The sequence below is a fragment of the Phyllostomus hastatus genome, unplaced genomic scaffold, assembly GCF_019186645.2.
Source record: "Phyllostomus hastatus isolate PE091 unplaced genomic scaffold, TTU_PhHast_1.1 phas_scaffold_216, whole genome shotgun sequence".
NCBI lineage: Eukaryota > Metazoa > Chordata > Mammalia > Chiroptera > Phyllostomidae > Phyllostomus > Phyllostomus hastatus.
Genome location: NW_025334018.1, coordinates 6,842,483 through 6,868,624, shown reverse-complemented (window position 1 = coordinate 6,868,624; position 26,142 = coordinate 6,842,483). Strand labels below are relative to the sequence as shown.

The window sequence follows — 26,142 nt, the reverse complement described above, 5'->3', positions numbered from 1 at the left end:
GTGTAGGTTGCACGTGGACGTGTCCCTGATGCCCACAGCTGTCCCCATCTCACTCTCCAGCCCATCAGGCCCTAGGACCACTCTAACTTCACTTACTTTTCCATAAGCCTCACTGACAGCTTGCTCCCTGCTGGCACCAGGGGACATGTGGCGAATCAGCCACAGTCCCTGCCTTCGGGGCCATGCCAGACTTGTTGATAAGGGTTTCCAATCCCACATTGGAAGTGCAAAGGGAGAAGTATCCAAGAGTTCGGTGGGCCTGGCAGAGGAGGTGGTGACACCAAGACGCCAGGATGGGGAGGACATTCTTGGTGCAAAGGTTCAGAGGCCAGAGGAAGGCTGGATGCCATTCAGGGAAATGTTTTGAAGAAGTAGGTGGGTGGCTGCATGCATGAAAAGGGTTAGGTTTTTCTGTGTCCCCATGGATGTGGAGGGAAACTAGCGTTAATGCCCCACAGGCCCGAGGAGACAGATTCTGGGTCCACGAACTGGAAGGCTTTCTAAGTGCCAGTGACAAAGGAGCAAGCTCCCTTTCCCAGAGGGGTGCAGGTAGGGCCCTGGCTACCACTGGGCATGGATGTTGGGGAGAATCACTCAAGTGTGGGGCTAAGGCAGGCTGGGTTAAATCAACAATGTTCAAATGTTTTTTTCAAGACAAATCTCTTTATTTAAATGGCAGCTTCTAGGGTACAACAGGTAGAGGTTGGCATGACTGAAAAAACCTGGGGAGGGGGCTTCAGGCTCCATCACCTTGCTGCCCCCCTACCTGCCAGTTTGACATTCCATGATACCCAGACGCTTTCCATCTGCTGAATTCATTCCCACCCTCCTTTCTCCACACCTGTCCCTGAGAAGAGAGCATGGGACATGCGAGGAATTCGACAACACCCGGACAGCCAATAGTAGGTTGGAACCTACTATGCGTCAGCCACTGCTCTAGGTGCTGGGAGTCAAGCAGAGAACGAGGCAGACGGCACCAACAACGGGAGCTCACAGACCAGTGGGAGGCAGAGTCACAAATGTAACGGTGGCACATTCCCCTCCCCTCTCTCCCCCTGCCCCCTTTCCCACCCCTCTTCTCTCCTCTCCTGCCCCGGACCCTGCGCCACTTTACCCCAAGCACGGAAACCTGGCCAAGCCACCGACAGAGCCCAGCCCAGGCCTCCCAACTCCCAGTGGGTTCTCTTTCCCTCCAGAGCTGCCCTCAGAAGGGGCGGCCCCTACGGGACCTGAGAGGAGTTGAGCAGGGCTGTCGGACATGAGTGCGGCCAGATGTCTGGTCCCCAGGTTAGGCAGGGAAGGAACTGGGGAATCCTAAACTCTCTTGCCCAAGCTCACAGCCTGGAGAAGTTTCTGGAGATGTCCCCTGCTCTGCAGTGGGAGCCCTCCTAATTGTGCGCCCACAGCAGAGGCCCAGGGCCGTGAGAGCAGGGTAGCCTGGTCTGCTGCAGCCGGGCTGTGCGGGAGAGCAGAAAGCTGCAGTCTTTCTTGCTCCTCAGCTCCCTTCCTCACCCTCAGCTGCCGGCTGGGGGGGCGGCTGGGAGGTGCAGCGGCCAAAGCCAGCTGGTTCTGAGGCCCTTGGCCAACTGTGCCACTGCAGGACTTTGGGCTGGTCCCTTCCCCACTCTGTGTCGCGCTTTATTTAGTCACTGGTAACGTGGGGGATAGAGGATTGTCAGCCTTTCTCCAGCTCCTCCAAATCCTAATTCTGTTGGTCTTTTCTCTGTGGAAGGACAGGGCAGGGACAGCACCCTTGATTTGGACCGTGGTCTTTGGAAGGCCTGTCCCAGCCTGGTGATGCTCTCAGGACAGGGGGCAGAAAGAGAGGGCAGAGAAGTCTCTGGGATGTCTCTGCAGTGGGTGGTGGGGTCTGGAGACGGCTGGAGGGCAGAAGCTGGGAGCCAGGCCCAACAACAGGTTAGCCGAGAGAAGCAGGTGCCCCTGCTGGCCTGAGCGGTCACCTCCTGAAGGCACCTTGGTCACCTCAGTGAGGTCAGCTTGCCCTCAGACTCAGAGCCAGAATCTTCAGGCCTGGGAGGCTCTCTGGACCCAGAGTCCAACCTCCTCATGGGCTGGTGGGCATGGGCTGGACTCCCTGAGTTTCATCCGTGCGCACAAGCATCCAAGGGCAGCAGGAGAGATGCCTCATTTAGGAGACACCAGCTGCTCCCGTGGATTCAGAACCTCATTTGTGGATAAACACACCCCATCTGTCCTTGTTTTCAAGGCCCGAGCTCCAGTATCCCCCCTCAGACACTGTCTGAGATGCTCCAGAGGAATCAGGCTCTATTTGGAGAGAGATGGCTGTGTGAACAGCCTTGGGTGAAGAGGGGGTCGTGGTGGGGTGGTGGCTGGCATGTCGAGAGGGTGGGATACGCCCCTTTTTACTTTCTGTGGTGACAAGGGCCAATGTGACAGGCTGGACAGGGGAGTCCTGAGCTGGGCTGGCATGGCCGGGACCTGAGCAGTGGGGCCTGAGGTTGGAGCAAGGCAACGGTCGGGAGGTGAGCCCAAGGGGCTCAGGACAGAACTGCATCACTGAGGCTTCTCATCTTGTTTCTACGAACAAAGGGGCGCAGCCCCAGTTAAAGGGCGTGGGGTCTGACCCAGACCCCGGGAGGGCCAGGTCGGGGGTGGAAGGAGCACGCAGAGCGCTGGCTTGGAGGAAGGAACACTTTATTTCATCCCAGCCCCCAGCCCTGCCACTGAGGCGGCGTGGCGCACAGCCCCGGTGCCCTCGTTCAGGGACGGGGTGGCCTGGCCTCCTGATTAGTGGCTGTGGCCACCCTGGCTTTGGCAGGAGCCCTGGCTCTTCCCGAAGCCTTCCCTCATGTTGGTGGTGATCCCCTATGTGGCCACCCTTGTGCATTTCCTCGTGGGCTGCTTGCGTCAGCTTGGCCACCAGCATGGCGAACTCCTCGAAGCTCAGCTGCTTATCTCCACTTGTGTCCAGGTCCTCCAAGATCTCTTTTATGGCCTCCTCATCCCTATTCTCCTTCTGTAGGTTGAGAGACAGAAAGGCTGGTCAGGGCTGGGGATGGGTAGCACAGCAAAGGACCCGATGGCTTCTGGGCCTCAATCCCAAAATTGAAAACAACCGTCGACGGGGCGCCATTCACTTTCCAATGACTGCGCACGCCACTCGGGTCGGCCTCAGAGCGGTCTTGTCCCACCCCTCTGCTCCTGCCCACTGCGCCCCTCCTTTCCTCGCCTCTTCCTTCCCTCTCACGGTTACAAGGTGACAAGTTAGTGATGCTCATTCAACCTGTGTAACGGGAGGCACCGAGGAAAAGAGGGCCCTCGGGATCTTGTGCAGGGACGGAGGGCAGTGAGTTTGGGCAGGTTCCAGCAGAGCCACCTGCTGGCTGGGGCACTCGGCTAAGTCCCCTCTGGAGCCTGTGGGTGCCCAGCTCCTCTCCCAGGCCCTCCCCCACACTGCGCTTCCGCACCATCTATTTTGGCTGCACTTTGCTGTCGCCCTGGGGAAGACCAGCTGTCACTCCTGGGTAGCCCACTGACCAGGTCCCAGCTTTCCCCCCTGGCCTGTCACTCTGCTTCTGGCAGAGGGGGTGGGGCGGGGGATGGGACAGGCTCAGGCTTCCCACACAGGAAGCCTGGCCAGCACTACCCTCCCTTGTGGACCCTGACCCAGCGTCCTGCTTGCTGAGGTCCGGCCAGTGGAGGGCTGTCAGCATCCCTGATATCTCCTGCTGCTGCAACTCCCCACCCCACCGAGGTGGGGGCGGCTCCAGGGAAGGGTGGCCCCCTCCCCCGGGGCGCCCGCCCAGGCGTGGAGCCACCTTCTTAGTCCTCTGTTCCCCCAAAGCCACCTTCTTAGGCCTCTGTTCCCCCAAAGCCCTCAAATTTGTGAAGAAACCGAAAATATCTGGTGGAACAAATCCCTTTTTTCTTAGAACTGCTGAGCCCTTTTCGGATGGGCAGGTGCAGGCGCGTCCCTGGGAGGCGTGCACGTCCAGGCGGGGCAGCGTCCCCCACCTGCCGTCTGTCCGTTTCCTGCCAGAGACCCTTCCCTCGGACAGCACCCTCAGGCCTCCTCTCACCGCAGCTGAGCCCCGCCGGTCCACTCGGCTTCTGCCAAGGCTCCTTCGTCCTCAGGTGCTTGCCTGCCCAGCCCCACTCACCTACAGCATCTCTCACTCTCTCTCAGGCTCAAATTGACACTGGATTTACCTGTGCCCTTCATCAGTCAGCACCTTTACTGTGTGTCGCTCCCGTTGGGACTCAGGTCCCTGTTCACCACCACAGGCCCCTGCCCGGGGCAGGGCTGGCACACAGCCCGGGGTCACTCCCTCTCTCTTGGCTCTGCCTGTGCCATCTCGGCTGGAGCGCCCGTAGTGCCGGGCTGCTGCTGCCGGCTGGGCTGAAGGCTCACACTTTCCCGCTGGCCGCTGCAGACCGCACCCACCCTCCATCCTTAGCCCAGGCCCTTGCCAGGCCGGGTCAGGCCGCCGGGAGTCCAGCCCTACCTTGAGGAAGGTGGGTAGCTCTTTTTGCACCAGCTCTTTGAATTCACTCTGGCTCAGCCTGTCAGGGTGATCCTCGTGCCTGGAGTACTGGTGGAAAATTTTGATGACGTTGTTGATGCTGCATTCCATCAGTGACGGCATTTTGTCCCCTGTGTTCCTGTGCTCTGTGCAGAGGAGAAGCAAAGGGTGCTTAGGAAAAAAAAAACGCTGTCACCCTTCCTCGTCACCTCCTACTGGCTACTCACAGAAATGAAGGGGGAAATGATAAAATGACCGCGATTTTTATTGAGCTGGGAGATGACCCTGCCCCACATGTGGGAAAAACGATTTTTAGAATATCTGGAGAATGTCAGAAAGCAGAGCACGTGGGAACAGGAGGCTTCAGCAGAACAGGACCTAACAAAACGTGAAGGGAGCTTCAAAGCGAGCGAATTAGTCAAGGAGGGCTTCCAGGAGGAGGGTTTGAAAGGAAGACTGGTAGAAGGTGAAAAGGAAGGCTCAGCAGGCAGGCTCCTGCCAGGGAGGCTGGCAGCTCACTTACCAACGCTGAGGAGTCAGAGAGAGAAGTTTGACAGTGTCCTGTGGGACCAGCATTTATAGGCCTCCCCTGGCGGGGACACTCAGCCCTCTAGTGGGAAGATTGCTTCACAGGCGATCAGTGTGGTAACTTGGAGCTGGGCTGCCAGGAAGGGGGCTGGGGCGGAACAGGAAATGTTCACATAGATCCTTTTGCCTTTTTGTGAAATTCCCAGTCCCGGGTCAGGAGCTGGTTGGGGAGGAAGTTGCTGGCTTAGCTCACTTCTCCTCCACCCCACCCTCCTGTCCTCACTGAGCAAGCTGCCTCTCCTCTGGCATCCCTCCCTCCCCTCTCCCCTCCTTGAGTTTGTACCTTCCCTGTGACAGCCAGTGGCTGGTGGGGGGCTGGGGACCCCTGGGGGCGGTGGGCGGACCCACTCAGCCTACCCCAGTGAGCAGCCCAGCACAGATGGCTGAGCCTTCCCCTTCCTGGCTCTGTGTTAAGTGCTCTGTGGAGGGCGAGGGGTTGGAGTGGGGTTTTTGGATTCACAGGGGGTGAACCTGGGTTGGAAGGGTGGGGGTGGGGTGGGGGGTAAGGTGGTCAACCCCCTTGTATGACAAGGTCACATAGCTGGTTGGTGACATAGCAGGAACTAGGCTTTGGCATCCTGGTTCTTGGCTAAGGGTGATTGGATCACCCCTCCCTCTTGTAGCCTGAAGGAGAGACCCTTGGGGCTTAAGTGTTTCCAGAGGTTGTCAGTGTTAGCTCTTCTAAATTCTGCTAGTGGGAACCACACCCTTAAGGAGCTTATAACATAAAGACAAGTGTTTTTGTGTAGCTTCTTGGGCAAGACCTGCCCCTCCCACTGCAAGGCTGCGAACCTCCTGTGGCTCTATCTCAGCACGGCACACGAAGTGTCCACAGCGGCCCTGCCTGGCCTGATCAGCTTCCTGCCCCCTCCCCTGGAGCCCATGGGGCCCACTGAGCACCTCCAGGCTTTTCTTTGGTGCTTTTGGCCCAGGTGTGCCCCTCCCACATGTTGGGGTGCAGTCCTACCCACCCCACAGGGCTCGGTCCAATGCTACCCTGTCCAGGGAGCCTGCTTTGTTTTTCCCAATAGGAAATAGTCTCTTTCCCTGGACATTTACTCCCACATCACTTCTGGCTCTCAACACTCCCTTTTCTGGAGTGAAGTTATTTACATATTTTGCCTCTGCCTGATCGTTGCCATGGATCCTCAGGCAAAGTTCGTGTTCGCGTTCATGTGCTCCAGGGCTGGCACAGGGAGACCTCACGTTTGCTGGAGGACCGTGTCCTTACTGGCACCCCCACCCCTCAGCCCAGGAAGTGTGTCTGGAGGACCTACTATAGGGACCTTCCCCAGCCCTTGCTTCCCCCAGCCTCCCCCCTTCCATCAGGGAAGGTGTTCTCTCCCGGTTCTACCAGCCCCTTTGTCCAGTTGTCAGGAAGCCTTCTCTCACTGCCCCGGCCCCTCCTGATAGCCCTGCCCCGCGAAAGCCCGAGGCAGCCTGTGGGCTACCCCTTGGCCCTGAGCACCTTCTGTCTTACACTGCTGACATGACACATGGAATAGTTGTTTAGAGTTCAGACTGGCTGTGTGACATTAGGCAATTTACTTAACCTCTCTGAGCTGCATTTTCTTGATCAGTAAAAAGGGATAATCACAGGACCTACCTTGAGAATGGAAACAGTACAGTAAAGGTGGAAGAGCTCACTAATGAGAGGTATTATTGTTTATTTTTTCATTCATTCCCAACAGTATTGGTTGAGCACCAGACACTAGTGCCTGATGCTGGGGAACTGGGTGAGTGAGTTGCAATACATGAGGGAGGCATAATCTCATATCCTGAGTCCCTAATCACATTGAAACCCTTGGGAGCTAGGGACAGGGCCTAGTGCAGTGCCAAGTGTACAAAAATATTTAAATCAACGCTTAATGAATGCATGCTTGAATGAAAGAGTAAATCTTCTATGAACGGATGAGCGGTGCAGGTCCGGCCCAGGAGTACGTGAATGGAAACTTCAGGTGCGTTCCCTCATGGGGTCGCCCTCCATTGTTTGAGCTGATGGAGGAAGCACACGATACAGCAAGGAGCCCTCTCTCTCCAGGCTGTAAGGAAATCTCTGCTGTTTCTGGCCGTCGGGCGGTACCTGGGCGCCTCTCCTCCGCGGGCCCACAGCGCCCTCTGCTGTCTCTGTTAAAGCCCGTTTCACTCTGGGTCAAGGATCCCAGACAACTTGCTGGAACAAGGTACCTAGTAAACTGGTGAGGCTGGCTGGGCCTGAGAACGTCAACAGCACCACCAACAGGACAACCGTGGAAATTCACGTGGGGCCTCAGGGCTGGGGACGCTAGGGAGTGGCCGAGACTGTGGTGAGTGGGAGCCTTCCTAACTTGAAGGGACAGTGGTCCACAGCCTCAGGCCACAGTGGCCATGTGGGAGAGTGGACTACCTGTTGCTGGTCCTACCGAAGGTCCAGGAAATCTGAATTTTATGTGAAAATTTGCTTATAAGATTTGTCAACTGGTTTTACATGAAAATAAAGATATTAACAATGAAGCATGGTGTATGGCGAACAAAGCGTGACTTCAGGCAGGCGGTGTGCAACCTCTGCTCTGCCCCGGAGGTCCCTTCCCCCCCGCCCTGCTGCCTGACTCACCTCTGCACTCGTAGGACCGGGCCTGGCTTGGTGGGCACTGGATGAACTAGGTGAACGAACAAATGCAGGAGAGCACGACTACATGGAGACGTGAGTGAGCATGAAGAGAACACTGGTCTGTGGCCCTGTGACTTTCTGCAGGGCCATCGGCTGTGACCCTCTGGTGTTAATTCAGGATGAAAGGGAAATGACGGCGAGGTGCCGGGATAAGAGGAGCAGCAGCTGGTGGGCGGGAGCAGCTGCACAGGGCTTTCAAACAGACGGGGTCCCCCTCTATAGGCAGTGGGCTCCCTTGTGTCCAAAGGCCACACCGGGTCCCATGGTTCCAGATTAGCCCAGACTTGGGGGTGCCAGGGCTGAGCCGTGGAGGTCCTGTCCCAGGCAGGCTACTCTTGGCTCCATCAAGAGGTGTCCTACCCACGCCCAGCTTTCTCACTGCTGCCCAAGGCCAGAGCTTGGAATGAGGGGTTGTAGGAGGTGGGGTTTTCTCCTTGGGGAAACTCAGAGCCTCCTGCTAGGGCATACATTGGGGCAATATTCCTGGTTCTGGACAGTAACTCTAGAGCAGGGGTGTCAAACTCATTTTCACCGGGGGCCACATCAGCCTCTTGGTTGCCTTCAAAGGGCCGAATGTAATTTTAGGACTGCATAAGTGTAATTACTCCTTAATAGTTAAGAGAGCTTGGTGCTGCCGCTGGGTGGAAACAAAGTGCTGGGCCGGATTAAACACGGTGGAGGGCCGGATTCGGTCTGCGGGCCTTGTGTTTGCCACCTGTGCTCTCCAGGCTGCCGTTGGGAGAAAAGAGCATGGTTTTCTTTGCTGTGTTAAAAACAAACCGGCATGCAGGTGAGCAGGCAGAGCTCCTGTAGTCCCAGCCCAGGCATTGTGCCCCTTCCTTCCCTTGATGTTGTCCTTCAAGAAGGTTTGCCTCCTCTAAGGTGTCCACATTATACCAGGTGTTATAACAGGGGGTAACACCAGGCACACCGTGGGGCTTCCCCAGGCTCTGAATCCTTTAGCCTATGGGAGAGACGCTGGTTGGGAGCTTACAGTGGACAGAGGGCCTGAGAGCTGGGTTCTAGTCCCAGCTCTGCCAGACTTGCTGGGTGGGCTTTAGAAGTTCTTTGTGTGTCCGGGCTTCCGTTTTCTTATCCATTGAGTGAGGAGGTACAGTCAACTGGCCTTTAGGTCCTGTCAAGCTCTTACTGCAGGTTTTAATGGAATCTTGGTGGGCTCGTGGTTTACCTGCTGCTCCCCCGGCAGGGGAAGTCAGGTGTCCCCTCCCCACATGGCAGCTGGAGCCCGGGGCCCAGCCCCTTCCAGGCTGCACAACCTACTGACTCTTCCCAAAACACCTCCCTTCCTCCTCACCCCCGTCCTGGCTCAGGCCTCCCACTTGTCCTTCCATGCAGATTTCTGGATTCAGACCCCTGACCACAGGCCCGCTGACATCCCCTGTCACCCCATTGCTCACTCTGAGTCTCTGGTGCATGAGAGTGTCTCAGAGAAGTTATTCACAGGTGCTGTCAGACCACTGTCCTGCACCTTTGGGCTCAGTCCGAACCGAGCCCTGACTGACCCCTTGCATCCTCGTGGGCATCACCAGTGGGCTGTCCTGAGGCCCCAAGGCACCCTGCTCACAGCAGCCTCGTCCCCTGCTCTGACACCCACAGCGAGGCCCCTCCAGTGACCTGGCTTCTTAGATCCCCAACCTGCAGCGTCCCCAAGTCTGAAACCTGCCCCTTACTCCACCCCGGCTGTCTTCTCATGACCCTTGTGATTTCTGGGAAACCTGACTTTCCAGATGAAAAGAATCTGATGTTCCTTTTTCTGTTTCCGGCTTCTGTTTCCTGGTCCTTCTCTTCTGTGTCTTGGAGAACCCAGCTGTTGTCCTTCCAGAAATTTCTGGTGAGTATCTCAGTATCGGCTGTTGGTTTCCTCTGCCTCTCAGGAATCCCTTTGAAGTATACAGCCCTTTACAGAAAACGAAGGGCTTTCACATACATTACCGTGTTGGCATTTTAATTGCTGGCCTTGGGTCAGTCTCATTAGTAACTCCCTGAGAGTGGGGTTTCTTCTGTTTACTCAGCCCTGGATGATAAACTTTGTGTATGACAGACATCTGATAAACGTCTGCAGGTTAATATGTGACTGACTTGGTTTTGATGGAACTTATGCTTAGAAGATTGTTATTTCCTATAATTAGGAAGTTGTACAGCTTGGGAGAACGCAGAGGAGAAAAAGTGGAAGGTGTGATGGAGACAGGGAGATGGGGAAGAGTCAGGTAGGACGGAGGCGGCTCTGGGATTATCAGGGTGCATGCTGCCACCTTGTGGCCTACCTGCATCAGGACAGTTTGTGGCAATCCTTGGCTGGGGTTCTCAACCTTTTTGTTCTTAAGACCCTTTTACACTTGAAAAATTATTGAGTATTTCAAAGAGCTTTGGTTTAGGTGGGTTACATTGATTAAAATGTTAAATACTTATTAATTCACCTAAAATAGTATTAGTAAACCCGTTACATAGTAAAAAATTTTTAACTTTTAAATACAAAATAATTAATTTTTCAAACAAAGCTAGTAACAAGAGTGATGTAAGTTAAAACATTTTGCACTCCTCACTAATGTATGCCTTAAAATAAGATCATTGGATTCTCATATCTATTTCTGCATTCAAAGTGTTGTATATATTGTTTTGATTGAAGATATGAAGAAAATTCAGCCTCACAAAGGTAAGTAGCTGAAAAATGGTCTTAAAAATCACCATGGATATTACTTTCTAATCATTCATGTAAACTCAACAAGTGGGGGTTTCCTAAAGGTTAGTTGCAATGTGGAATCTGAAACCATATCCCGGATCCTTGTACTCTGTTGCGTTGGAATCCATTGGTCCGCCATGAAACTGAAGGGCTCTTTTGTGACTCTGCAGCTTCATATGTGGCCATTTGGAAAGTAATGATTCACTGCGCTGAGTTATCACATCTTCCCAAAACTGACACATTTCACTATTTAATATACAGATATACAACATAACATTTATTAATATCACCATTTATGTTCAGAAAAGTCTTCAAGTTTTAGGAAACTGTCGAACTCATGGTGGCAGACACAATATTCCAAGGGTCTTTTTTTTGCTTGAAAGCTCCAATTTTATTATGCTAACAAATCCCATTGGCTGTTTTCCTTGAAGCGAAAGGTTAACTCTGTTCATTTTGGAGAAAATGTTTGCCACGTATACCCCAGCATGAATATCCAACCCACAATTTGGCTGTTATTTGTTCTTTTGGGTAAAAACGGTGTTCCAGGGAAGAGCGGCTAGTTCAGCTCACCGCTCAATCACATGAGAGCTTTAATAAAATCAAAGGTGTAAAACAATAAATAATTTTCACTGTTTCATCAAGAACTTTCTCAAGTGAAACTTTTTTTAATCTTCACCAGAAGACATTAAAAATATTTTTTAAAAATCCTCACCCAAGGATATTTTTATTGATTTTAGAGAGAGAGGAAGCAGGGGGAAGAGAATGAGAAGCACTGATTGGTTACCTTCTCATACATGCCCTGACCAGGGATTGAACCCCCACCGTAGGCCTGTGCGCTGAGCAGGAATTGAACCCCCATCCTTTCAGTGATGGGATGATGCTCCAACCAACTGAGCCGCCCTGGCCAGGGCAGGCAAAACTTTTTTTCATTTTGAAAGAGCGAGTTGTGAGGAGCACATCGACTGCCAGCGCAGTTCGGTGCCATCTCTTGGTTCTGGCTAAGGCACTAGCAGCTTCACGTCCTGTTGTTTTCGTGTCATCAGGGAGTGACATAGTATTCTGGAAATAGTTTTGACCTCACGGAGCCCCTGCAAGATTCTGGGGACCCCATGGTCCTCTCTTTGAGAACCACTGCCATTGGCCATGATCACGTGAACCACACCTGTGTGCTGGCTTGCTTTGCTTTTTCCTTCCTTCTTCCCACACCTTTGAAGTGTGCTCTGCTCTGGCAGGCACAGGTAAGGAGATGGCCTTGGGAGCTGCCATCACCGAGGGCTCATAATTACACTGCTACAATTTATGATGAATTCTGTGCAGGAGAAGGGCTTTGAGGCCTGAGTAGTCACCCCTGTTCACAGAGGCGTCTGGAAGAGGCCAGGCTGCAGGCGAGCCTCGGGCCCAGGTGGGGAAGGGAGCCACTCTTTCTGAGAGAGGTGGGAGGGGCTGGGGAGGGGACCCCAGAAATTAGCAGGTCCCGTTAGGGTTTTAGTTCTAAGGCAAAGAACCACATGGCACTCCTCCTCCCTCCTGATGCCCTGGCTTGCAATAGGCATTTGCTTCAGGGAGCCCCCACCCCCTGTCTGTTAGTCCCCAGGAATTTGTTGCTCTACCTGCTCCCTCTCCTCTCTTCAGCAGCCACCACCCAGCCTCTCCTCAGGCTTCCTGTTCCCCAAGCCCCTCTGCAGAGGGGAACCAGTCTCCTTAACTCCCTAACTTGATGTCAGGGAGGGAAGCCGACAGGGCTGCTCAGTGTAAGAGTTTTAGTGTCAGTCAGGACTGGAAATGGCCGAGGCAGGGGAGACAGCAATCAATCCATGTCTGTGAAACTACAGGGTCTCTGCAGCTTGGGCCCCAGGCTAGCTCTTCATCTCCTTCGCCTCTGGCTCCAGGCCTGTCCCCACCTGCATCCTTGCCCCAGGACTAGTAACCCCCTGCTCTCCTGAGCAGGTGCCCTCTGGCTTTTCTTCCCGGCCTGGGCTTGCGTGGACCTGCTGGGGAGAACACTGGGGGAGGCCAGTGCTCTTTCAAAGACCCAGGGGACCCCGGGCCTGAGGGTGGGACTGCAGTTCTGATCAGGGCATCCTTTCTGGATTGGAGCGTCCCCTCAGAAGGGTCCTGGCCGCAGTCTCAGCAGGCTGCCCCACCCCCAGGAGGTGGGAGCCCCCGGTGGGTCCCAGTGCAGACACAGGTCCTACTGACCCGTGGAGAGTGTCATGTGGCGTTTCCTCTGGGAGGATTCAAGGGCTCTGTGAGACAGACTGCACCCCGTGGGACTGGTTAGGTGACGAGTGTAATATGGCCTTGAGCTGGGGGTGGGTGAGGGCCTGGGCATTCTCGGTTTGTAGGAGGCTCCCTGGGTGGTGACAGTGGGTGCTGAGGGTGGGGGTGTGGCAGGAGGGGGGATGATGGGCATGGAGGCCCACCAGAACTGGGCATAGCAGTTGCCTCCTGGAACACATCTTTCTGTTTCTTTTCTGCCACCTTGGACACCTCTCTGCCGGCCCCCACAGTCTCCCGTGGGGCAGGGTGCTGGTGAGGGGCCTCCACCCACAGCCTTCACACTCCTAGTGAAGATCTGTCTCCAGGACAGGAAGTTCCCAGATGTGGGACACTACTCCCAGGTCCCATGGGCACCCCCACGTTGGCCGGGCTTCTTGAAGTCTGGGAGGAGGAAGGAGCTCATGGCTCTTGGGCAATCTCGTCCTTTCCCGGGGAGGAGGCACCTGGGCTTATTCACAGGGCGGGTCCCTGCTCTCAACCCGAGTCTGGTTTCACCAAGTTCCCCTTGGTGCTGTGGAGGGAGCAGGCTCAGAGCCTCAGAACTCTGCCCTTCTCCTCTCCAACTTTTATTAGGGATCTAGCTCTTCTCTGGCAGAAGCTGGAGCCCAAGGCTTCATTCCTGGGAAAGAGTGCCCTCTAGTGTCGGGAGAGTGAAGGCCCGAGGAGGCCGCTGCTGGCCAGGGAGGGCAGGGCCAAAGCCAAGTCTGAAAGGGAGGAGCTGCCAGCCAATGAGGGGTGAGCTGCCTGTGCCCTGACCTGCACGGGATCCCCAGGTATTTCTGCGTGTGAGTGTGAGTGGTTTTTCTTGGGAAGCCTTCTCTTGTAGAAGGGACTGGCTTCCACTAGATGGAGAGCTAAGATCAGATTTCCTCTGCCTCAGAACTGGGACCGTTCCACTCCCTTCACCCCCTCCCCCCTCCCCAGCTGGGAAGGTCTCTGCACTAGGCCCAAGCATTTGGATTTCTTGGTTCTTGTATTCCCGGGTTTTACGACTCTCTTCTATGAGAATGGGGGTCGGTAATCCTACATTGCAGGGCTGGTGTGAGGATTAGACAAGACTGCATGTGCCAGTATCCACACAGGCCCTATACGGAGTAGGGCCTCAGTGAAATGGGGTTGCCTGGGGTAACAGAACGAGGGTGTTTACCTATTCGATGAGCAGCTTACCTGTCCTGGGGACCCTGAGAAGTCTGACTGGGTGCTGGACCTCAGGAGGCCCACGGTTGGTGGGAGCCGGCAGGGTGCCCTGCAGCGGGAGGCGCCAGTCCGAGGAGTGAGCAAGGTCAGGTCAACTGTCTGCGCCTCTGCCAGGGCCGCCGTCCACACTCTCCCGCCAGTGTCCCCGGACCGCATGAGGATGCTGCCGTGGCTTCTTGTCTTCTCCACTCTGGGTATCGGGGCCTGGGGTAAGTGCTCCATCATTGAATCAGAGGGTAACTGAGGAAGATCATTCTAAAGTCTCATTACAGGTTTCTTTAAATGCTGGCTCTCCCATATGGAGAAAGAATAGCTTTTCATTGAGAGCCCAGAACTTGGAATCTCTGGACCTGGGTTCAAATCCTTGCCCTGACTCTGGCAAAGATTTTAAACAAGTTATTCAGCTCTTTAAATCTTAATTTTACCACCTGAAAATTGAGATAATGTTGTGATCTCCTAAACTTATTATGAGGGCTATAGGAGATACTGTAATTCACAGGAAGAACTTTGCAGCTGGGAGCAGTGATTCTATTTGTTGTGTTAACCAGAGGCTAACCTGTGACTGGGGTTCATGCTTGTCAGTAAGAGAAAGTCCCTGGAGGTAGGGATGCCCATCCCTATGGTCCTTCACACAGGAGCAAGGGCATCACAAATGCCCCCAAAACCAGGTCCCCGGGAACTGTCTTGATTCCTGTAGGTCATTCTATCCCTCTTCCACTTAGTTTCCCCATCACTTCCCTTAGGTAAAATTCACACAGTGTGGTTTTGAAGTGCCTGGATACATTTCCAGTTGTTTTTTTCCAACTGTGTGTGTAGGTGTACGTCTTGAGGAAAGGGTATGTTTCCTACTCCCTGCCCTTGCCTGTGTATCTAACTTCCTGGGCGATTACCTGGAGCTGGTGTTGGAGAAAACAGCACCACGTGCTTCTGTTGGAGGTGGCTCTCTGGTCATCCCAGAGGGGTTCCTGGAGGGGATGGGGTATGGGGAGGCAGAGGGAGCCTGGAGGGGCCTGAACCTGTGTGCTGAGGTGGCTGATACTGGGCTTCTTGAGGACCCAGGCAAAATGGAACGTTCCTTTGCAGGCGATTCCTCCTGGGATAAAATACAACTCAAGGACTTGTCAGAGAGGCTCCAGGATCTGTTTGGCAACATCTCCCAGCTCACTGGCAAAGACAGACTGGGTCTGTATGGTGAACGGGCTGGCGTCGGGGTTCCTCACGTGACCAGATGTCTCTGAGATCAGCACAGTGACTGAGATTGGGGGGCAGTGGGGTGGAGGCATGGAGAAGGGCACTGGCAAACCAACTGCACAGGTTGCCTTGGCCCCTGGGGGTGCGGTGGTGCCAGGAAGGGACAGGAACCAGGAAGGGGAAAGGCCAGGTCTGCACTGGAGCAGGGTACTGCCCTACCAGGTCCTGCCTGGGGGAGCCCCCAGGCTGAGTAGCCCCCTCAGGGAGTGCTCAGTCAGGACAAAGGACTCAGTCAGAGTCACAGAGGAAACACTTGGAGAGCACAGTGCGCACAGAGGGCATTCGTGCAGGTGAGACTCAGAGGATGCTCAGGGCTTTCCCTAGGGTGAGCGGTGGGAAGCAGATGCCTCCAGGGGCGCAGCAGGGAGGGCACTGCCTGGGATGGGGAGCAAAGCATCCGGGCTCCTCTGCACAGGATCAGAGTCTGTGCTGAGGGTGAGTAGAGGTGAGATGGGGGTGTGCAGGTGAGAAGAGGAGGGTGTGCCTGCTGCTGAAGGTCTCTTCCTAGGGGCCTCCACCAGCATGGGGCAGACACAGCCCATGATGGCACGCAGGACCCGGGAGGGCTGACGTTGAAATGATGGGGCAAGGTGTGCTGAGTGACACCCCCTCCTGCGGTTCACCCCACAGGTGTCTCCACCTTGGTCTCTCGTAAGGAGTGGGGGGCAGACGCTGTTGCCTGTAACACCTCACTGACGATGCCGGTGGGTTTCCTCGTCACACACCACATCCCCGGACTGGAGTGTCATGACCAGACCACCTGCAGTCAGAGGGTGCGGGAGCTGCAGGCCCATCATGTGCACAAGAACAGCTGGTGTGACGTGGCCTACAAGTGAGTGACTGGGTGGGGGCACGGGGTCAAAGCTGCGTCTTAGGGCGCTCTTCCTGCCCTTTCTCCTTTGATTTCCTGACTTCCTGGGTTGAGGTTATATCAGGTTTATAGTGAATAAAAGATTTAAAAAACCCTATAAACTTTCAAATCCTTTGAATTTCTATGAGATCCTTGACTCAGAGATCTTCTAAAAGGAAGCAAGGAAGGCTAAGTAATGATGGTACTTTCTAATGCCTCCACACCTAGTGCACACAGCACATTGCAGGTTATCGGTGACCTCCATGCACAGGAGTGACTTGCTCCCGACAGCAGGTGAGGTCGGTAGGGCAAGCACTGCCATCTCTGTGCTGTGGGCGAGGGGACCGAGGTAGGGAGGTTGATTTCTCAAAGTCACACAGCTGTGTGATGGTTATGGAGCCCAATGTGACCCAGAACTGTCTCTCGACCCATTGCGTGTTCCACTACACCACACGTATGGGGCTTTCACCTTGGTGAGGCAATCTCTTACCCTGTTGGTCATTCTAGTAGACCCGATTGGTGGCCAAGGGTACGTGGCCTCTGACATCTGCTAGTTGTGGGCAGTTTCTGTGCATGGCAATGGCTTTACATCTGAAGTGCCCAGTGCATCTCTCTTTTCTCTGCTCCAGGCTTTCACCCAAGTCCTGCATGGTGAAGGGCAGTGAGTAATATGTCCCTGCAGGGCAGGAGTTGTGGGCAATTTCCTCAGCTCCCAGCCCTTCTGAGGGGCAATGCTAAGGTGCATGTACATGGTTCCTTGTAAGGCTACATGTCAGAGGTGGAGGGGACTGAGCCTCAGGTGGCCACTGTGAAGCCAGCCCAACTCCCATGCTTTGTTGGGGTTCTTCCTTCCATCTCCTCCTTGTTTCCTCACTCTGGCATCTGGGATCTCTTCCCAGGTAAATTGTCTGCATCTACATCCTTGTCCTGGGAAGTCTTTGTAAGACAGAGCCCCGGCAGGGAGAAATTGCATGGGCAGCCTGCGTGGAGATTACACAGAGAGCATACACTTTGGAAGGAGAGGAAATGTGGGGACTGAGAAGAATCCTTATGTTGTGTGGTTGGGTCTGTGTTAGCTCCAGACATTTTTCCCTCTGAGTATGATGAAACCCAGGTGTCTGAACAAGGCGGGGTGGGGTGGGGAGCGTGGGGGTGGGTCCTTCTGAGTTCTAAGGATGAGCATAAATGACTTCTCCTAGCCATTGTTGGGGATGAGTCCATGTAAGTTTCCTTTAGTGGCTATGGCCCCAGCCCTCCTCCTTCAGAGGCTGGGTAAATGGTTTCTCTGCAAGGATGTGCCACAGAGCCAACCTCTGAGCCCATGTCTCCATGCTTCACAGCTTCCTGGTTGGGGACGATGGCAGGGTGTATGAAGGTGTCGGCTGGGGCGTGCAAGGCGTGCACACACAGGGCTACAACAACATCTCCCTGGGTTTTGCCTTCTTTGGCACAAAGGAAGGTAACAGTCATCCCAGCTGCCCTTCTCCAAAGAGTTCTCTGCTTCTTTCTCAACACTCAGGTGTCTTCTCCTCCTTCTCAAACTTCCTCGATGACCCACTCTCTCCTGGACTTCTCCTCTCCTTGACTTCTGTGGCAGGACATGCTGGTGGTCCTCCTCCTGGCCTGGCTATCTTCTCTACAGCAGGTCCTCTTCCTCTGGCTTCTCACAGCGGAGGTGTCCAGCCTTCTCTCTGAAGCCGTGTTCTCCTCCTGCTCCTGCCCTGGAAGGATCTGAGCCTCAGCTCTCACTTCTGTGTCAATGACTGTCACACCTTCCTCTCTAACCCTGACACTTCTGTAGCACCAGGCCATGCTTCCCTGTTTCCTGACGATGCCTCCTCTTCCCAGCTCTCGTACTCCAAGGTTTTCCATATAATTTTTAGAAACCACTTTGAGGCCTCTGATCCCCTGAATCCCCTCTATTCCCTCCTAGTCTTACTGTTTTCCCCAGCACCCATGCCCTAATGTACAACCTCCAGGACCATTCCATGGTATTTGTGCACCCTTGACTCTTAACACAGTTCTTGCACATCCAGTTTCTCACTGTCCCCTCCCAACACCCTTAGCGATAGTCCAGATAAGTCTCATGATCACTATTATCCAACATGCAGCCTGAGTTTCAGAGAGGTGAATGACCCAAGGTGACTCAGCCTCGAGGAGAGGAATCAGAACACAAGCTCCCATCTTCCTTTTCCAGCTCCACCGTGGTCCTGGCATGCCAGAGGACTGTTCAGCCTCGTTTGTTTAGGTGACCACTTGCTGTCACCTTGTTAGCTATGGGATCTTGAGCCCATTACTGTTTGGAGCCTCAAGTTCCTCTTTGTGAAGAGTGGGGTTAAAAATAGCAGCCAACTCTGTGGCTTCAGGTGAGGATTAAAGCTGTTAATGCAGGTAAAGAGGCTGGCTCCTGCCCAGAAGGGCCCCTGCTGATGGGAAACCCTGACCCAGCCAGCTGGGCACTCCTTTAGCTCGTCCAGGGACAGAGAGAGGATGGATGAAGGCTTGGCAGTTGATGGGAAAGGTCTTTATCCTGGGCCACCTAGAGCTCTGTCCAGGCAGACCCTTGGCTTTGAGACTTCTGACCTGGAAATGAGCCTGTTCCCCTTTCTTCCCCTCCCAGAGCCATACAGGGGCTGGTGGGGCACCTTGTCCTTTCCCCACAGTCCCCCCCCCCAACTCAGACTGGGCTGAGGTGTCCCACAGGTCACTCTCTTGCAGGCCACAGTCCCAGCCCTGCTGCCCTGTCAGCCATGGAGCACCTGGTAGCCTATGCTGTCCGGAAGGGCCACCTGTCACCCATGTACGTTCAGCCATTTCTTGTGAAAGGCGAGAACTGCCTGGTCCCTTTACAGAAGGAGAGTTCCAAGAAAGGTAAGACTTTCAACTCTTCTGGGTCTCCCTCCAGACTCACCCCCGCTAATTTCAAATGGCCACCAGGGGTGATCTTTTCCTTTAGGCTTTCATTGGATTCCTGCTGATAAACAACTGGTCACCCAATTGTCTGAAACTTTACTGCTGGCAAACCTTGAGAAAGGCCCTCCAGGTCATGGCTTTGCCCCTCAGATTCCTGGAATGTTGAGGCCATGCCAACAGGCCTGGTGTGTACACGTGCTCATTCCTTCAACGATACACTCATTCCTTCAACCATTCAGCAGTTCTTTACGGAGCACCTGCTAGTCACTGAAGATGCACCAAGCAACAAAACACACAGAAGCAGTTTCAGTTTCATGAAGTTTCAACCTAGAGAGTAGAGAAAGCCAGTTAGCAAATAAAGAAGAAAAGATTTGGTGCGTTAATTGGTGAAAAGTGCTGTGGAGGGAAAAAAGAAAACCATGGAGAGGGTAGGCATCTGACATGAACACTCAAACACAAATGCACATCTCTGTGTGCAAACCCCGGAACAGCACCAGCAGACCGAGTGCTTGAGTCTCCCCTTATGTTGACTTTAGAGGGGGAGTTTCACATCACTCAGGTAATAAAAGGTAGATGAAAGGTCAATTTCAAGTTCAATAAGTAGCAACATCAAAACCAGCCAGCCATGGAGGGCTTGTTCTCCATAGTTAATGAGCACTTTCAACCTTTTCTTGGACTTAATAAAGTTTTAAAGCCTTTAGCTCTATTACATTAAATCTCTGAATAAATTTGATCTTTGCCTTTGGGCTCATACCATCTATCAATATTAACAATTGCCTACATTGATGAACTGTTTTATAGATGACAAGTGACTCCCACAGACATGCTTAAAAATGAAAATTCAAGTGAGTTCTCCAAAGGGGCCTGTTACACGTTCCCTTCCTCTCTCTCTCTCTCTCTCTCTCTCTCTCTCTCACACACACACACACACACACACACACACACACACACACACAGTCGAGCAGACAAGACTGTCATGCAGATAAATAAATACACTGTCTTTGGAATACAAAGCATCCATGTTCCCTCAGAATCAACAGTCCCATTGTCCTTTGGGTTCTGATTTTTAAACAGTGGCTCTTTGGTTCCTGCCTCTTGAGCCCAGCCTCTCCATGCTGACACACCTGTTCCCAGGTAGGCCACTCTGAGAGCTGCTGGGCTCTCCCAAGTTCTAGTCAGGATAGTCAGGATGAGGTCAGGATGCCCAGAGGGTGGCGGATGTGGGGGGATCCTGAGGATCACGTAGGCCTTTACTGGTGAGGTGGTTGACATGGATGGGCGTAATCAATCCTCATGTTCCTATATTTTTGGCCCCACACAGCTTGCCCTGACATTGTACTTCGGTCTGCTTGGGAGGCCAGGGAGACGCATTGCCCCAAGATGACCCTCCCAGCTAAGTATGCCATCATCATCCACACCGCGGAGAAAACCTGCAACACATTTGAGGAATGCCGCAGGCTCGTCCAAACCATGCAGTCTCTCCTCATGAAGAGATTTGACTCATGTGACATTCCATATAAGTAAGTGGATCTCAGGACATGTGGGTTTCTATGCCCTGGGGGCAGATACTGAACCTTTGAAAGGAAGGGAAAGGGGACAAATGTTTCCTGAGTGCCCACTGCACAAGAGGTGCCACATGTATAACCACAGATTTCTCACACAACCCTGGCTGGGCCTTGGTTAGGGTATAGCTGGGGTGTAGTCATTCCCCCAGAGCATGTTCTCAAAATGTACGTCCCTTTTCAAGGTCATATGTTGACATCATGGGGGCCAAGGCTCTGCTGAAAGATATTAGAGCATGCAAGATTGTGAAATCTGTAGAAAGGATAATCTAAGGTTGTTTTTTCTCCCCTCATAATTGCTTCCTACTACTTAGTGTCTCAGGCTCTGCCTTCAGTTTGGTTGCAACTTGAGGTTTGTCTCCCTAGTGTAGACTCATGCTATTCCTCTGCATCTGGATGCTGTCAACCTCCTCAGGGAGAATAGCTTTCCTATTTGAAGGCAGGGGGCAGCCCACACAGTATCTTCTGATTTCTCTAATGCCACGGTCTGCATTCTTTTTTTGGGGGGAGTAGTATAGACATTTTTTATTAATTTTTTTCTTTGCTCATTTATTCACAGTTGCCAACATTTTAGGGTGGATAAAGAAATACCTTTACAAAATTATTCATTTATTTATTTTTAGAGAGGAAAGAGAGGGAGACAGAGAAGGAGAGAAACACCAACATGTGGTTGCCTCTTGCACACCCACTACTGGGGACCTGGCCTGCAACCCAGGCATGTGCCCTGACTGGGAATCGAGCCAGTGACCCTTTGGTTCGCTGGCCAGCACTCAATCCACTGAGCCACAGCAGCCGGGGCTTTAAAAAAAATTGTTGTTCAAATACCTTTAATAAAGAACACTAACCTGTGGGAAAGTAGAAGCTTCTTGAAGGATGCTTTCAGAGTTCACAGATATGGTTTCTGGAGGATGCTAGCAGAATAGGATCACACTAACTTGAGACGTGAGGGACAGGGTGAAGAGTGAGGATGGGGAGGCCCAGCCTTAGAGGAAGTGGGAGGAGCCATCTAACGTCCCAACAGAAACAATCACACAAAATCTTGTTTTAGGCTGCTCCACTACTTGCCCAGTTGGCATATTTGTACATTAATCAAAGGAGCACTTCCTCTAAGGCATTCATGGCTTAGCTCGTGGAGCTGGATTTCAGTCCTGTCTGGTCCCCAGCCCAGAACCTCTGTGCAGGATGCAACACATGCAGCGATGCTGTGCTCTGCCTTAGATGGAGTTACTAACACTTGCTACATGCTCCTGGACTCACTGCCTCTTCTCCCTCCTCCCATCTGGGTAGCAACCCATCCAAAAGAGGAGGAAGCTTTTTCTCCAGCATCTATCATCTATCAGGACCTACTTGGTGTTTTGCTAGGTCTTGCTATTAGGATTATTCACAGCATTGCTCTGCTTAATTAGAGTGGATACCTGAAAATTGACTATAAATTTTGAAATCCTAAACTGAAAAATAATAAGGGCTGAGGGAGGTCCTCTCCTTTTCACTGTTCAGGTTTCAGAAGGCAGTTGCCTGTCCTTTGGCTTTTGACCTTTTATTGTGTCTTCTGCATCAAAACTGCGTGACTGTGCTATTTCCTTACCTTGAGATGGTCTGTGGTCAAGAGTAAACACCTATATGCTATAAATTAATCCAGTGGGACATGATTAGGTGCCTCCTCCGTGTGGGCAGTAGGCTATGCTCTGTGGATGTCATGAGGTACAGCACAGGTAGGGTTGTTGCCTTCATGGAGCTAATACTCTGATGGAGGAGAAAGATAATTAAACAAATAAATCCTAGTTGAGTACACTAAGTGTTATTAGAGGAAACACATGGAGTGTGAACAGGAGGCATTCTTAACTCTTGCTTAGGTTGCTCTTTTTGTTGTTATTTAAAAAAAATTTCATTGAATTTATTGGGGTGACATTGGTTAATAAAATTATATAGGTTTGAGATGTACAGTTCTATAATACATCATTTGCATGTTGTATTGTGTGTTCACCACCCAAAGTCAAGTCTCCTTCCATCAACATTTATTCCCCCTTTACCCTCTTCTACATCTGCCCCAACCCCTTTCCCTTCAGTTGCTGGGAGAATGGGTGTGAAGAGTAACATGTTAGACAGGACCTAGGGGTGAGAGGAAGCTAGTCAGAGGAGGAAGGGGGAAAAAACTCTATGGAAAGGCCTGGATGCCAGCTCGACCATGCTGCCTTTGAGGAGCTGAGAGAAGTTTATCATGTTAAAAATAGATGCCAAAGGGGGTGTATTGGGATGTAAGGCTAGGGAAGCAAATGGCCATCCCATGAAGGATCTTGTAACATAAGGTGGGGAGTTTGGGCTCTGTGCCAAGAGACTAAAAGCAGGGTTTGACATAAGATTTGTATTAGAAAGGCCGCTCACTTCAAAGCTTCCGAAACAGAGTGTGAAGGACAAAGCTGGAGGTGGTAAGATGCACCTGAGGGCTGTGCAGCAATGCTGGCAAGACAGGATGGTGATGGGGCTGGAGTGTGGCAGCTGTCATGGAGAGGTGGTGGAATCTAAGAGGTTAGTGGAAGATGGTCTATGCCAAGGATGAACGGGTTGACCAGGGAGAATGGTTGAGAGACACGGTTGACAAGCAGTTGATGACTGGATGCAGTAGGTGGACTGATGCCCATACTCTTGGCTGGAGCCCATGGGAGGATGCACAGTGGCACCTTTTATCAAGATGGAGAGCCCAGAAAGAGGAACATGTGGGAAAGAACATGGGTCCAGGTGTGGACATGTGGACTTTCCTGGATGGCAACCGAAGTGAAGGAAGTAGATGGGTTAGTCCTGGGAGAATGTGTGGAGGGAGAGAAAGAGAGGGTGGAGGGCAGTGTCCTGAGGAAACCCCACCATGTGCAGGAAAGGGCACAGCAAGATGAGGTGCAGAGGAGTTTGAGGGGAAGCCACTGGAGAAGATTGCCGGGAGAATGTAGTGTGATGGAAGCTAGGGGGAGAGGATACTTGAAGAAGGTGAGAGGGGTCCTTAGTGTCAAATGCACAGAGAGATCAGGAAAATGAAGATCAGAGAAATATACTTTGTACTTAGTCCTAAGGAGGTCATAGGTCACCTTGGGGGAAACAGTTTCATCGGCAAGGTGTGGGAAAGGCCAGGTTGCAGGGGTTGAAAGCTGTGACTCTTTTCTTTACAGCCTGAGAGTCACTAGGCATGCTCCAGTTATTAAAGATTCAAGAATTTTGTGAGCTAGTTGCCCAGTCATTGGTAGTTTGGATCGACTGAGGTGGAAGTTTTACACTACAGAGATCAGTAAACAAATCAGGGCTTTCTGCCCTCCCACTGCTCCTGAAAGCTGGTTGACCAGCAAGCCACTGGCAAGGACTCCCTTTTTTGGAAATCAGTGAATTTAATAGTTAATCAATATCTGATGAGTACATGAATGAGTGAATGAAACAATCCCATACTGCCTCCCTTTCATGCTGATCTCTATCTCTCCTCTTGGTACTCTAGCTTCCTTGTGGGCCAAGATGGTGCCATTTATGAAGGGGTGGGCTGGAATGTCCAAGGCTCCCAAAATCCTGGCTATGATGACATTGCCTTGGGCATCGCCTTCATGGGCACCTTCTCAGGTAAGTGGAGACTTTGAGTAGCATTGGTCATTGTATCATGTTTGAAGGACATCATGGACAATGATGCAGACTCAGGTGTCATTTTAGTGGCTGCACTTGCTGGATTTTCCCAGCTTCAAATTTGATTTTTTACTAAATCGAGTGTGACCAGAAGTGAGCCCCACACAGAATGGCCACCATAAGTCTACTTCTTTTATACCCAATCAAATGTCTCTCTCCCAACATCCAAGGCACATGTAAGATGAAGAGGAAAGCTCTTTGTACATATTTTTTCTAATTTAGACCACAGAAAGAATGTGAGGACACTTGCCTTGTCTGTCACAGCCATGATAAGCCTGTCTCTGTATCCAGAATGCACACTGAGAATTGTCATTGCTCATATCTCTTGACCAGAGTTTGTTTAGACTCAGGGGCCTGTTGCTGAACCTCTGGAAAAAAGAGGCCATGCCCCTCAGGCTGGTTCAGGCTGATATTAAAATGGGTGTTGGGCTGGGACAAAGGGTGACCAGGAATGTGCCTAGAGATGGAGCCAGACAAGGGACAGGTGCAGGAAGCACACATTTGCCTAAAGAAAATTTCTCAAACTTGGTACTATTGATGTTCCAGATCAGATAATTCTTTGGTGTTGGGCTGTCCTGTGTATTGCAGGGTGTTTAGCAGCATCCCTGGCCTCTACCCACCAGACGCCCGGAACATCCTTTCTTTAGTTGTGACAACCACACATATCTGCAGACATTGCTACATATCCCCTGGGGAGCTAAATTGCCCCTAGTAGAGAACTACCAGGCTAAACTTTTACAGTGAATAAAGGTTTTGTGCATCCTAGGGTCATTGGATATTTTATTCTATGCTCTATGGGTTTGACTCAGGAAGAACTTTGGTGCTGAAGCTTTAACTTAATTTTCTGTCTGCCTGTCTAGGGTGGCTGGCGATAGTGGCTATACTAGCTTGGTGGTGGGTGTGGGTTAGTGGGTATCCAGGCATGTGTCCTGCTCTGGGTAGGGTGGCCTGGAATTCTATAACTGATGGGTTGTTGTGTATTGCAGGTACCCCACCCAATGCCACAGCACTAGAGGCAGCTCAGACCCTCATCCAGTGTGCAGTGGACAAGGGGTACCTGACTCCTGACTACCTGCTGGTGGGACAGAGTGATATTGCCAATACTCTGTCTCCTGGCAAGGCTTTGTACAACATCATCAGCACCTGGCCCCACTTCAAACAGTGAGGGGGCACAGATCCCTGCTCCTTTGGAGACTGCTCTGCCAACTTCCTCCACAAGCTCTAGGCCACCCTGTCCTCACATTCCACCTTGGCTCAACACCTTGTGTCCACCCCAGCCAGCCCTATCATGTCTCTTCTGTCTTAGAGGGCTGATATGCCCACTGAGTCTGGGCCCAGCCCCTGTCCTTACCTTTCTCTCCTCTCGGCACCCACCTCCTCAGCCTACTGGGCATTGGGCTGAGTGAAGACCCAGAGCTGTGGGGCTCTGCAGCCCTCCCTGCCTGGGCTCTTCCACTTATCATTGGAAACACAGAAATATTTTTTTTTCCTGGATCTTAGTTTGGAAGAAAGGAGAGGAGAGAAAGAAGAAAACAGATGGAACCAATAAAAGAGAAAAAATGTGTATGAAAAGGAGTAGATTGGGAACAGAACTGTATTACTTCTCTTTTCCTATCACATATCTGCTTCCCTATCTTCAGGGATATCCTCATACTGTTTCCTTAAACTCTCCCCCCCACCACTACCACCTGTCCAAATACTCCCCCCTAAGTGAGTAGAACTTTAAGCTGTATGTCTGCTTCTTGATTTGCCTGGATTATCAATTGTCTACCGTGGGTACTGACTAATGGTTTGGCCCATGACCAAGAACTGGCAAGAGTAAAATCAGACCATTTTTGTCCCATCTGAATACTCACCAAAGGTATTTGTTTCTGAGTGGAGTCATAATAATCAGGTAGATAAGATGATTTCCGTCCGTCTATTTTACTAACCACCTGGGTACTTACTCAAGGGACTCATGTAAAAAGTGACCCTGTGGCAGAGATGAAGGC

General features: G+C 52.3%; 2 protein-coding genes across 2 annotated transcripts; one reads left to right on the top strand and one right to left on the bottom strand.

Moving 5' to 3' along the window:
• Positions 1-2,659: 2,659 nt before the first annotated feature.
• S100A9 (S100 calcium binding protein A9) lies at positions 2,660-5,182 on the bottom strand. Its single transcript, XM_045816770.1, is given in 4 exon segments — positions 2,660-2,829; positions 2,831-2,998; positions 4,488-4,651; positions 5,029-5,182. Coding segments are annotated over 3 exon segments (369 nt in total). The 5' UTR covers positions 4,629-4,651; positions 5,029-5,182; the 3' UTR covers positions 2,660-2,769.
• An 8,052-nt stretch (positions 5,183-13,234) lies between these two features.
• LOC123804858 (peptidoglycan recognition protein 4-like) lies at positions 13,235-25,881 on the top strand. Its single transcript, XM_045817358.1, has 9 exons — positions 13,235-13,497; positions 14,036-14,130; positions 15,005-15,103; positions 15,803-16,004; positions 17,363-17,481; positions 18,741-18,893; positions 20,257-20,455; positions 23,973-24,091; positions 25,138-25,881. The coding sequence occupies exons 2-9, from the start codon at positions 14,076-14,078 to the stop codon at positions 25,314-25,316; spliced, it is 1,125 nt and encodes a 374-aa protein (XP_045673314.1). The 5' UTR covers positions 13,235-13,497; positions 14,036-14,075; the 3' UTR covers positions 25,317-25,881.
• Positions 25,882-26,142: the final 261 nt, after the last annotated feature.